This window comes from Lipotes vexillifer, unplaced genomic scaffold (assembly GCF_000442215.2).
Source record: "Lipotes vexillifer unplaced genomic scaffold, Lipotes_vexillifer_v1.1 scaffold639, whole genome shotgun sequence".
Taxonomy (NCBI): Eukaryota; Metazoa; Chordata; class Mammalia; order Artiodactyla; family Lipotidae; genus Lipotes; species Lipotes vexillifer.
This window is the reverse complement of record NW_006786377.1, coordinates 1,383,680-1,397,827: the sequence shown is the minus strand read 5'-3', so window position 1 is coordinate 1,397,827 and position 14,148 is coordinate 1,383,680. Positions and strand designations below refer to the sequence as shown.

General features: G+C 39.5%; 1 protein-coding gene across 1 annotated transcript in view; it reads right to left on the bottom strand.

Annotated features, from left to right (window-relative positions):
- The window catches only part of SYNE1 (spectrin repeat containing nuclear envelope protein 1), a 385,453-nt gene that overhangs the window by 314,853 nt on the left and 56,452 nt on the right, over positions 1 to 14,148 (bottom strand). Inside the window, exons 10-13 of the mRNA XM_007458743.1 lie at positions 11,221 to 11,358; positions 9,776 to 9,940; positions 1,558 to 1,670; positions 840 to 1,008 (exon numbers count right to left, since the gene is read on the bottom strand). Of these exons, the coding sequence (XP_007458805.1) occupies positions 840 to 1,008; positions 1,558 to 1,670; positions 9,776 to 9,940; positions 11,221 to 11,358 (585 nt within the window). The remainder of the gene's footprint in view (positions 1 to 839; positions 1,009 to 1,557; positions 1,671 to 9,775; positions 9,941 to 11,220; positions 11,359 to 14,148) is intronic.

The window sequence follows — 14,148 nt, the reverse complement described above, 5'->3', positions numbered from 1 at the left end:
AGGTTAAAAATGGGCTTATATTTTCAATTCATCAATTTATCATTTAGAACTTGTGATTCAATATAAATGGAACAGTTACAGGACTGAGATGCCCTATTAACCTTAATTTTGTGAGCAAATCTGTATAGCTAATAAATCGGGGGGGCATGTTTAACTAAGAGAATAAACTGCCTTTAATAATTATAATTCTCTGATTATATGTAAATGAAAACTGCTAGTTACAGAATAACCTACTTTCCTCCTTAATGCAGGGCTACTACTCTATGTAAATATAGGATTATCTATGCTGATAGCCCAAAATATGAGAAACTCTTCAAAAATTAAGTTGGTACAGAGATTCGCAGACAAAAATTTTACTTTTCCTGGGTGCACACAGGAAGCAGTGAAGCTCACAGAATGACTGTAAAAACGGCATGCTTGACCTAATCTAAAAAAAAAAAAAAAAAAAAATACTCCCCACATGAACAATTGAGGATTGTTCTAAACTACTCATGATTGGATTTTAGAAACATGAAGATAATCTTTAAGTATTTTAATTCCGGTTCAGTAGTGAGTTCACAGTCAGTTGTATGCAACTGCTTTTTTAAAGCAATAAAGCCGATCACAAAGGTTCAATATGATTACTGCAGCAAAACCTTTCATATCTCCAAAGAATATGGGTATATATTTCAGATTGTTGTGAAAAGCTCACAAACTTACATCAAACCCATTTAACACACTGGTACCTTAATGTTTAAATTCAAGATAAAAGTAACAAGTGTCCAATAAGCTAGAAGACATTAGATACTAAAGCCAGGCGTCCTCTGACCTCTCTGCCAGCGCCAGGGAGACAGACGTACCATGTAGTTCTGCAGAAGCAGCTCCACTGAGCCTCTCCTCCCATACTTGACGATCCAAGACTTCAGCTTTGATTCTGCAAGAACCAGCAGTGAGAGCAGACGGTACTTTAATTCTAGAAATTCCATTTTCATTAAGTGTAGCTCTGATGTGGAGGAAACAAAATGAAACCTAGAAACAAAACACAGGGAATTTACAGAATGTAACTAATAGTAACAGAACGGGGCTTACTTAACCTGTTACATGTGAGTGTTAAATAAAATGCAGGCACAAGGTCTTCTAAACTCTGGCTGATCAATCACTCGGGAGATCTGGTTCTGTTTCTAGCTCTGGGTTTAAAGGCAAATCACAATTGATGGAAGTCTTTGATTTAGTTCTTTCCCCTGCCAAGATAGCTCTCATCTGTTTCTTTTATAAGCTGTTTTTGCAATATTACATAATGTTCCTCACAGTACTGAATAAAAATACAGCCTCTGAAGAAACCATTTCTGTCATTTCCAGGCTGTGGGTACATGCAGGTTTACTCTTTTCAACTAATAATATACTAGAATATTGGCATTCTTAACATACGTTATGGGAACCCAATTTTTATCTACCAAATGTAAGCACCTCTGTGAAAAAAAAAAAAAAAGTCAATTCATTGAAAGAAAAGAAATGGGAAAAAATAGCATCCACCGAGCCTCTTAAAGACACTTCATTTAAAACCGGACGTTCTCTTACCTCTCAGCCATGTCCTCTAATTGATCAGATGGTACTGGGATCCCGTTAACAGACCTGGTTCGGTAGATCTCATGGAATGCTCTTTTGTGGGCATCTGTGTTTTGAAGCAGATCCTAAGATACAATTTAAAAAAAAAATGAGGAAACATGTTCACAGGAGGCTAAGAAGCATAATCTTCTGCTTGCACGGATGAGGCAGTGTATTCAACAATTTGATCGTGCTTTCATAGCCACACGCGGCTTGTGCCTGTGCCGGTCACAGGCTTTTTACCTTGTACAGGAGCCTGGATGCTTGTCCATAAGGCCCCGTGCTAGAGCCGTAGCTAATAATTATGGCATCTTTTAGACACACATGACACTTGCACAGCAATGCATTCAGACATTTTAAAGGCACATGGTCCAAAGGGAAATGTAGTCAGTGCTAAAAACAATGATTGTTAGTGTTTTTCTCTTTCCCTGATTTTGAATCTATTGATTTTTCAAAGCTTAAAACTAAGCACAACTAGTTTAACCCTTTAATGGTCAAAATAAAAATGTTAAATTCTCTACGGTTATTCTATTTTGAGTGCATGCAGGGTACCATAAAGTGATGTTTGCTTGCCATCTTAAAGTAAGTCAATTACATTACAACATATTATGAAAATACCCTTGTGGTTAGGAGATTTCAATCAAGCACAGGGAATGTCCCATAGATATCACAGTGGGAAGAGTAAATGTGATGTTTTATAAAGATTCTTTCCAGATTGTGTAGAACTCCACAAATTTTAATAATTTATTTAGATCTGCTTTCTGGGTTTTTCACTGTCAAAAGACATATTTATATAAAGACTGACACGTACTTCAGAATTCCTAGCCAATTTCTCACATAGAAGCAAAGAGAGAAAAGGTGAAAGTAGATTCATGCCATATTTTCTAGAGCTTAGGTTGTTTCTCAGTAGCAGAGTAAATAGCCAACAGTTTGTCACTCACTGAAAAATAAGATATATTAGCCCACCAGAATGATACATTAAAACTAACAGTTTCTCTCACCCTAAGATTTAGTAGATTAATTGGAGAAAACAGAAGCAAAAACCAGCCTAAATCGTTAGAGATACACTTGATGGAAGGGTACACATGAAGGCTTTCATACATAAAGATGTGAAAGTCATATGTGTTTGTTCACATGAGTGAAATCAATTTTCTTTTAATTCGGGGACATTAGTTTTTACATTGCAGAAAAAAAATCCAGGACCAAACTATTTCTATCCTGATATATATTTGCTATTACCACCTTTTGACCTGCTTTGAGTCTGTAGGTAACTGCACAGATATTCACAAGTCCCCTGCTCCCAGAGGGAGGGTACTACAGGCATCTCAGAGCTGATTACAGAGGCCAGAGGACTGTCCTAGAGCAGCTACTGCCTGTGAGTATTTGAGTCACTCTCTACCTCCTCCTTAACATCCAGACACATTTCTGTGGCTTTTATCTTGACCGAAACTCCCCCAAATGACTGCAGGGCAAACTGAGAGCCACCACCACTCCCAGCTCTGATTTGTTATGTGTGACAGTATGTTAATGTATGGGCGGGGGTCTGTGACTATACTGGGATACCCAAATGTCCAGGTGCCTCCCAAGAAGCTTTCCCTATTGTAGTTTTCCATATCTAGTTAATCAAAAAAATCTTGACAAGAAATCAAAACCAACAAAAACATTTTCACACATATGACAAAAGAACTACAACTGGCCTGATGTCACTGGGTCCTCTGAAAGGCCGTCTCACTACAAAATATCTGGATGCTGACCACAGCATATGACTTTAATTCACTGGTGGGCTCACAGGAAGTGAAACCTTTTAGGGCTCGCACTCTCAGTAAAACATGACCCAAAACTGGATCATGGTCCTGTGAGCAAAAACAGATTGAAAAAGCTGATTGTCCCAGGCAAACATCTAAACCACTGTGGCAGGAGATGGAGTCTTGGAACTTGAATAATGGGAGAAACACTGAAACTGAGACCCCCTACATTTAGCCAGAACCCTCAAAGAGGGCTGACGTGGGCCTGGTAGACAGCAAATGAAAAAGGAGGAAAGCAAAGGTCACCAAACACAGAAGACAAGCTACCATGAGTGAGAATCAGCAGAAACAACGCATTCACGGTGTTAGAAAAATGTAAGTAATTTAATACTTGACAACAACAGTTTGCAGGTTAGAAGAGTATGACCTGGTTAAAGTGTTCTTAATTCCTTATATTGATTAAGAGGAGGTTAAGACATTGATTAACTTTCAATTTTGTTAAGTATCTATATGGTGTAATTTCAAGGACAATCACACTACACAACTAGAGTTTATAACTTCAAACCAGTTCGAGGGAAAACACGGAATAAGAAAAATGAGCAAGTAAATAAACAAACAAAAGCCCCTCAATCAACTTATAAATGGGAAGAATGTAGAAAAAAGAAAAAGGAGGGCAAATAGAAACAGAGTCAAATGGTAGAAACAAATTCAAGTATATTAATAATTATAAATAAATCTGAATGGAATATATATTTACTCATCAATAGGCAGAGATTGTCAGATCAGACAAATCTAACGGAACCATTTGCATTTTAAAAGAGGTACTCCTAAACGTTAAGAACAAGGATAGGTTAAATTAATAGAATGGAAAACAACATGCCAGGCAAATACTAACGAAAGAAGGCTGGTATGAGTGCATCAGTACCAGGCAAACTAGATTCCTGAACAGAAGTCATTACAAGTCAGTAATTGCTTAGTGATGAAACTTTCAAGTTACTAGAAAACACATTAATTCTGAACTTGAACATATGTAGTAAGCCTCAAAATATATAAAGCCAAAGCTCACAGAACCACGGGGAGAAACTAAGAAACCCACATGGCTGTGGGAGTTATCAACATACCTTGCCCAGTGATTGAGAGAAAGCAAAGGAAGCCATTGGAACAGCAGATTGGGGGTGAGGGAGCACAGAGGAGGGAAAGGGCTGCAGATCTGTGGGCCTCATGGGCCTTTCAAAGCAATTTTTGGTGTTTCTTTTGAGTAGATGGAAGCCAGTGGGGAGTTTTGAACAGAGGGGTAAAATGAACTGAACTGCATATTAAAAGGACCACTATGGCCATTCTACTGAAAATACTCTCTTCCTTGATACACAACTTCCCTTGGCTTTTAAGAAAACACAGTAGCTGGATCCCCTCCTACCTCGCTGATTGCTTTTTCTCACGCTGGTTCATCATTTTTTTTTCTTTTTTTTTTGCTGGTCCACCTTCTACTCTCTGATCTGTTGATACTGGATTCCCTCAGGGCTCAGTTCTTGATGCTTTCTCTGTCTAGACATGCTTCTTTAATTTCAGTCTCAGAGCTTTAAACATCCCTTTATATATTCAGAGTCATCCTCAATGACTCTGAATATTTATCCCCCCTCCTGCCTCTTAGCTCCTACTGCCCACCCCACACATCCACCTGGATGTGAAAAAGTCTCATGCTTACCTTGCCCCTGACTGACCTCCATCTTTCTTCCCAAACCTGTTTCATTGTCTCTCCATCTCAACTGATGGAAACTCCATTTTCCCAATTGCTTGGCTGAAAAATCACAGTGTCATTTATGACTCCCCTTCCTTCACAATCAATATCTAATGCTAAAAATTCTCTTTGCTCTGCCCTCAAAATATACTCAGAATCTGACCACTTCTCAACATCTCTACAGCTACGACCTTTGCTCAAGCCACTCTACCTGGATCAATGAAATTGGTTCTCTGGCTCCTACCCTCTATCACCAATCCAGCCTTATCCTCACACAGCAGCCAGACTGATGCTGTTAAAAGAGTGATACTGCCATTTCTCTGGTAAGAAAGTAGATGGAAAAAGATTATTAGGATACAGCAGAGAAAATTAACAATGTCAAAAGGGCAATTAAGGAAAGTGAGAAGGTGCAAAGAAACAATACTGGGGACAAATGGAGGCTTAACTATAGGCACAGAAAAGATTACAAGAAAATATATAGAAGAGCATTTTGAATAATTTTGTGACAATAATTTTGAAAATGTAGTCAAATGAACAAATTCTCAGTAAATATGATTAGCATGATTGACCTGATTAAAATTTTGAAAGCCTGAATATTTCTAAAATCATTTTTAGAGGCTGGGGACACAAGAGTGAAAAACAAACAATAATTCCTTGGCCTTATGGAGGTGACATTACAGTGTAGGAAGTTAAGCAATAAATAAGATAAATAATTAAATTAGCAGTTGAGATGAAGATAAATGCTAAAGAGAAAAATTGAATAGGCAAGGGGAAAGGGAAGTTGTACTTTCAAAGGGGTGGCCAAGAAAGGATTGACTAAAAGCTGACCTTTCAATAAAGGCCCAAAGGAGATGAGGAAGAATGTATTGGGAATATCACTGGAGAATGTTTCAGGCCAAGGGACAAGAAAATTCCAGAATGATGGCAAGGGCAAAGGCCTTCAGGTGGGAATGTGCTTGCATGTTTGAGATTATCTTTTCAGTGAGGTTTCACTGACCTCCCTACTTAAAATTACAACACCACCTAATACTCCCTGTCCTTTTATCTTATAATATAAAATTTTTTTATTTATTATGTTTATTATTTCTTAACTGCCTCCTCCTATGAGAAGGCAAGTTACATTAGGGTAGGGATTTTGTCTATTTTGCTTATGGGTGTATCACAAATGCCTGTAATGCCACTTTGCACATAGAAAGAGCTCAATAAATATTTGTTGAAAGAGAAGGAAAGACCCTTTTAGGACCATTTGGTCCTGTCCAAAATGACCATAAAACATCTGGCTCATGCCAGAAGGTCCTTGATAATTGGTCATGTTTGGCCCTGTCCAAAATGTCCATGGAGATATTTGGTCTATAGCAAAAGGTTCTTGATATTGGCCCTGTCCAGAACCATTTGGCATGGACCAAATATGCTCATGGACATTTTGGACCAAATGTCGGCTAACTGGAAAGACTGGAAAGGCATAGCCAGAGGAATAGAAAGAAAGTTAGGGAAACAAATGAAGAAAGTATTTCAAAGATGAATAACTATCTAAAATGCTTCTAATAAGTGAGGTAACATGAGGACTGAGAATTGGCCATTGAGTGAGGGACAAAAAGAACCCTCCTGAACCTGACATCGATAGCAGGGCAAGGTAAAACGTGATTGGAATGGGTTCTAGAAGGAATGGGAGAAGAGAACTATGAAGCCAAAATGAGATCTAAGACAATTCTTTCAAAGAGCTTCACTGTAAAAGGAAGGAAAAAAAAAAAAAAAGGACAGTAGCTGAAAAGGGAGGTAGGGTTAAGAAAGAGGCTTTTTAAAGATGAGAATAATAATGGTATATTTTATGTGGGTGGGAAAAATCCAGCAGAGAGAGAGAGAGAGAGAGAGAGAGAGAGAGAGAGAAAATAAAGAAGCAAAGAACTACGGGAATTATCTTTTGGAAAAGAGCAGGGAGGATGGGATCCAGCGCACATGTGGAGGGGCTGGCCTTAGCTCGAAGCACAGATGGTTCATCCATAGTAACAGAAGAGGAGACGGAGTATTCGGGCACAAATGCTTGTAGGTGGGTTGATGTGGTCGTAGGAGCTTGCGGAAATTCTTTTTTGATTGCTTCTATTTTCTCAGAGAAATAGGAAGCAGTGTCATCAGCTAAGAGTAAGGATGAGGGAGGAGGTGTGGAAGGTTTAATGAGACAAGGTATAAAATAGTTGTCCCAGAAATGCAGAGCGAATAGAGTCCAAAAATGCCTCTGGAATGCCAGGGAGCATTAAGGACCCACTTGGGCTAGTCATCGTGACTGGGGGTGCTTTATTCTCCAGCCACAGTCAACTGCCTGAGTGTGGGCAGGAGCTAGGCAGAGAATTGGCTTTAACCAGGGTTATGTTTAACCAGGATGTAGGACAAAGTGAGACCTGGTTGTCTGTTTATGTTCCACATACAGAGTAAACCCCCTTCATGACACAATAAATGAGGCACGCAAATTCAACTGCATAAAATGCAGGGTTGCATCAATGAGACAACGAAAAACAGCATTTTGAGCTAGGTCTGTACTATCACAAAACACGGAGGAAGAGTATTAGAACTTACGCTGAGCACAACAAACCACGCAATGAGCTAAACAGAGTCGCAAATGACTAAGACCAGCCAGGCCTAATCCCACCCCTTTCTAAGGCCACTATTAACTCCCACCCCGACCCCACTCCTTTAGCACCAGGACACGACAACCGACAACCGGGTGACTTGGTTTGCCTTCCTTTGAGAATGGAGGCAGGAATGAGGTCTGGAGCCTATGGCCAATCACGTTATTATGTAAATTCACACTGTCTTTTGCCTTATCTTTTCAAAGATAACAAATAACAAGAGAAATAACAAAGGTAACTGCAGATAAAAAAACATCACAGAGCTATTGGAAAATACCTCAGGTAATGAGTCTACTGGAATTGTCGTTAACAAGTACAGAAAAGGGAAGTGCAGATCAGAGAACTTCTAAGAAGGTGCAACATCTCTGAACCAGTATGAACGGATGCCTGGGAGGCCTGATTCAGTGCAAGTTCCAGACCATACTAGTGAAACGAGGATAGTTATCAGTTAGCCATTAATAAATAATAAACTGTAACCTGTCTTCACTGATCAGGCTTGCTTTAATAAAAGCTTGCATGTTCTCCAAGGGTCACACAGCCTAAACAATAAGATGCTGGCCAAGGTGAATTTAGGAGCTTGGAGTCAGCTGTGTCCAGTTTGAGCTCCAGCCGGTTAAGACTGGCTAGGTCGGGCTTCCCTGGTGGCGCAGTGGTTGAGAGTCCGCCTACTGATGCAGGGCACACGGGTTAGTGCCCCAGTCCAGGAAGATCCCACATGCCGTGGAGCGGCTGGGCCCATGAGCCACGGCCGCTAAGCCTGCGCGTCCGGAGCCTGTGCTCCACAACGGGAGAGGCCACAACAGTGAGAGGCCCGCGTACCGCAAAAACAAAAGAAAAAAGACTGGCTAGGTCCACCGACCCTCCATCTGGGCATGCGTTGAGTGGTGGCCTATTGACCTCAGAGGGCCCAAAACTCCACCCTCTGGTCACGCTAAGGCCACCATTTTCTGAACATACATCCCATGAAGAAGCCTGTGGCTTAGCTGCATCTGCACAGAACGAGTATCACCTCACCTTTTTCTTATCTCTCATTACCTTGCCCTGGGCTCCCCATGCCTCAGCCTTAACTCATAAATAATGAGAGCCCCTTACCTTCAGAGAGGTGGGTCTGAGATTTGTTCTCCCATCTCCTCCCTGGACTGCCTTGTGAACAAACCCTTTCTCTGCTGCAAACCTCGGTGTCTCCGCCTTTGGCTTGCTGAGCAACAGGCGAACAAACCTGATTCGGTAACACACTAGGACTGTTACGCTGGAAGGTTCTCCAGCCAGAATGTTTACCTTGTGTTGCTCACGCTTCCGTTGTATTGTGTTGGCCGTTTCCTCATGAACCTGCTGAATGGTTATTTCCTCTCTCAGGGCCACCTCTGCTCTATATAACCAGGCCCCTATGGTGCCCAGAGGTGCAGGAAGTCCAGCCGGTTAAGACTGGCTAGGTCGGGCTTCCCTGGTGGCGCAGTGGTTGAGAGTCCGCCTACTGATGCAGGGCACACGGGTTAGTGCCCCAGTCCAGGAAGATCCCACATGCCGTGAAGCGGCTGGGCCCATGAGCCACGGCCGCTAAGCCTGCGCGTCCGGAGCCTGTGCTCCACAACGGGAGAGGCCACAACAGTGAGAGGCCCGCGTACCGCAAAAACAAAAGAAAAAAGACTGGCTAGGTCCACCGACCCTCCATCTGGGCATGCGTTGAGTGGTGGCCTATTGACCTCAGAGGGCCCAAAACTCCACCCTCTGGTCACGCTAAGGCCACCATTTTCTGAACATACATCCCATGAAGAAGCCTGTGGCTTAGCTGCATCTGCACAGAACGAGTATCACCTCACCTTTTTCTTATCTCTCATTACCTTGCCCTGGGCTCCCCATGCCTCAGCCTTAACTCATAAATAATGAGAGCCCCTTACCTTCAGAGAGGTGGGTCTGAGATTTGTTCTCCCATCTCCTCCCTGGACTGCCTTGTGAACAAACCCTTTCTCTGCTGCAAACCTCGGTGTCTCCGCCTTTGGCTTGCTGAGCAACAGGCGAACAAACCTGATTCGGTAACACACTAGGACTGTTACGCTGGAAGGTTCTCCAGCCAGAATGTTTACCTTGTGTTGCTCACGCTTCCGTTGTATTGTGTTGGCCGTTTCCTCATGAACCTGCTGAATGGTTATTTCCTCTCTCAGGGCCACCTCTGCTCTATATAACCAGGCCCCTATGGTGCCCAGAGGTGCAGGAAGAGACTTATCAAGTTGTATATGCCAATCAAACAGCTGAAATAGAAAATTGGAAAGACAGTATCTTAACACAGAAGACAATTCCTAGAATTCCCCCAAATGATTTTAAAGCCTACAAAATGCTTGAAGTTAATAATTTGGGGTTAATTTAATAAATATCAAGTAAGAAAGTATCTGTGTTCTGAATCTGATGCTTTGAGAAGTTCAGAACACAGATATTTTCTATTTGATATTTACTAAATTAACCCAAAATTATTAACTTAAATGGGGAAAAAATGACACTTAGAAGCAAGTTTTGAGGAAACTTAAAATACATCTTAGACATGGAAGGATATTATTGGGAGATTAGGCAATTTTCTTCTTATAAGGAATAGCATAAAGTGCCCACTGATTTTCAGACGGGCTTTTGCTGAAAGGGAATGGACTGGCTTTGCTGACGCGCTCAAAGATGCAGCAATTATACACCTGCTGACGTGTATCCTTTAAAACCTTCCCTATGATGAAAACAGGTCCAGAAAAATCAGGGTCGTCTAGACATCTCTGGAGGAAAATGAGGATTCACGATTCTTACTATAATAATATAATTCTCTAACCATCTTGTCATTTCTTCCACTTCATCCAATTCTCAAGTACTGTTTCCTAGCTTATTGCAATGAGAGGTGGGCGGGGTTGGGGTGCCTGAGATCGAATCTATTCTTTGATGGAGTTTAATGGGAAAAGTTAGATTATGAAAATGAAGAAAATAGGGTGAGTCCGAGGCAAATATTCCCAGGAGTGACAGAAGTTTCAGAGGTTTTGAAATCTTGGTCTTTAAGTCTGCAAGATATTAATATGAAAGTTACAGAGCAATTTTCCTTCAAGTTCATGACCAGATAAGAAGATAAGCTTCAACTACGGAATATAAAAAAAAAAATGTGAATATAGGAAGATGATTAACTGTTGATGAAATCTGATGATGGAATTTGGAGAAGCTGTCGAGGCTCCATTCCTGGGGAGTCACCTCTTCTAAACAACGCAGGATTAAACTGTGCAAAGTGAGAAGCAACCTAGGTGGTCTTTCAGGATTTCAGTGTGTCATCTGGTCAATGGTGATATCACACTTAGGGCAGGCAAAGCAGGAAAGAGTTGTTAAACAAGCACTTCCGCTGACTGAAAGGAAAACTTGACAAGTGGACAAAGTCTATCCCACAGGTAAACCTTCCCACCTCAGACAGAGATAGGAGGACCTGATGTAACATCATTTTGAAGAAAGAGATGACAAAATATTTTTGACTAAATTATATGAGTCTAATGAAATGAATCGTTGGAGAACTTACCCTAGAGGACACTCTATCCCAGGACTGTTTTACCAATGCTTGGTCAAGTGACAATTTACCATCTCTGTGTAATGGTTGTATCAAGTGTTCAATCTGTTTCGTTTTCATTTCATATTGAACTCTGAAGTGCTTAAATGACTAAAAGAGGAAAAACAGCAACAACATGGCAGTTAGTCAGAAAAGGCAAAAGCAAAGGAAACCACATTTCCTAAATAACAATCCTTTATATTTGGATAACGTTCAGTATATGTTGTTGACAATAATAATGACAATCATGATGCTAAAAGCAGCTAGCATTCATCAAGCCCGGATGATGAGCCTGGCTCCATGCTAAGTGCTTTGTACATATTATCTTCTCTGGCTCCCCACTGCCCTACAGCCTAGACAAGCCCCGTTATTACTACCAAGCCCAGAGGTGACCTGGCAAAGACAAGTAGTAGAGTTAGGACTAAAGCCTAGGATTTCTCATTCCTAGTTAAATAACCTACAAGCCAGTCCCTGCTCATCAGGAAATAATAATCAACAGGAGTATAAATCTATATTAATAATCAAAATACTTGCTTTCCTTTAAAGCACCAAACAATTTACAAATAGAAATTGCACATATCAAAATAGTACAGAATTAACAATATCTTAATGTGTGTTTAAGTAAGTCTGTAAAGAGGTTTACTTTAGGGGACATCACTTAGGTAATAATCCTTTGCTTTAATTCTATGGTGTTAAAATATTAAGTATTATATCTTTCTTTTGTCACAGTATGGTTAACATAAATTTGTAATATGTAGACGTAACTGTAAGTCTAATACTAACCTCAGAAAGTAGTGATTTTAATGAAAGTCCTACATTTTATGTTCAATTAACACATCCTAAAATATGTCTCAAAGTCCAAATATGAATTGAAAATGCCACTCAATGTGCAATTATATTAAAGAACATGAGAACAGCCCTGCAGAATCTACCAGATAACATTTGAAAGAATTTCTTAAGTCACTGAGTAAACAAACATGTAAATTCACATAACAAACACTTGGGGGAGTTGGTGAATATTTTCCCACAAATTCTACCTTCCATTCCCTCTAACTCAATGTAATTTTAAAATACCAAAACATAAAATCAGTCTTCAATTGTGTTCTACAGAATTCTATATATGGAAAAACGGGAAAATACACTATTTATTGATAAGTAGAAACAGAAGATTTTGGTTACATAATAAACACACAAATGAAAGAAAACACTCCCTCTGCTGTCTATCCCTATTTTAAGAGATTTGTGAACATCTTTGGCCTGAAAGGAATGTTTCTGATTTATACTTTTCTAATCCTTAGTTTTCATCTTATAAATTAACATCTGTATAACCAGTAACTTTATAACTTGGAATTTATTTTTTGATAATTTATGCTAAGACTAAAACTCGCTAATGGACTAAATAAGTACATTCATTCTGTTCTTGCATTATAGTCTCAATTTACTGATTTAATCATTTTAACCAGAAAATTATCTTTTGGGGAGAAAAAATTACATTGTGTTCCACAGCAAAAAGTACAAACATATAATCACATACGGAATTTATTGCATTGCCAAGTCCGTCAAATATAATACTGATGGCATCATCAATCTGAATTCAGGCACGCTTTACAGAGAGGATTATATAAAATCACACACTAACTCTAACAGCTAAATCTTTTATCATCTGCCACTTTGCATCTCTTATATCACGCACACCTTTTTTTTGTAGCAAAAATGATCAAAACATAATGTAGATTAGAATATACTATAGTTTTGCCACTAAAATGCAATGATATTTTAAGTAGGAGAAAATGTCAATGCTACACAGAGTTAAGTCACAATTTAATGGAAAAAAACTCTGGAAGTGGAAATTGGAAGCTGAAATACAATTAATGATAGTGTAATGAGACTGGAAGAACGAAGAACCTCCGCAGCAATAATAACACTGGCTGCAGTGTGAATGCAATAGTGTTGAAGGAGGCAGGTGGCAGGAGAAACTGATCTCATTAATGGGCCCACTCCAAATAGTCATGTTGCAATTTTTTATTTGATTCAGTTTATTCTATAGTAATTTTCAACTTGGCATTGAAGTCATTTTTTGGTGGAATTTTTTATTAGGTAACATCTGTAAGATCATGAGTTGTACAAAAACAGTGATTAAATGTATGTGTTTTGGGTCACCGGCAAGACTGAGTTCTCGGAAAGTCATGAAGCCTCAGAACTCTATATAGTGCAGATACGTACAATTTAAAACTACCAACTCCATCTCTGGGTGTACACCCAAAGGAAATGAAAACAGAATATCGAAGAGGTATATGCATTCCACGTTTATTGCAGCACTATCACAATAGCCAAGATATGGAAACAACCTAAGTGCCCATGAATGGATGAACGGGTAAGGATGATGTGGCGTCTATATACACGGAATGTTATTCAGCCATGAGTAAGAAGGATCTCCTGCCATTTGTGACAACGTGGATGAAACTTGAGGACATTATACAAGTGAGATAAAGCAGACAGAGAAATAGAAACACTGTATAATATCACTTATACATGGAATCTAAAAAAGTCAAACTCATAAAAACAGCAAAATGCTGGTTATCAGGGGACTGGGGGTAGAGGGGAATAGGACGGATATTTAAGTATAGAAACTTCAAACGAGTACTAAGTAAGTCCTAGATGTCAAATCCACAGTACAGTGAATATAGACAACAATACTGTATTATAATCATCAAACGTGCTAAGACAGTAAAACTTAAGCATCTCAACCACTAAAAAGAAATGATAATTATGTAACATGATAGAAGTGCTAATTATTGCTACAATGGCAATCACATCACAATAAATAAATGTATTAAATTTTAAAAACTACCTATTTATATAGGAATACAATTATTAAATTATATGTAAACAAAATAATGT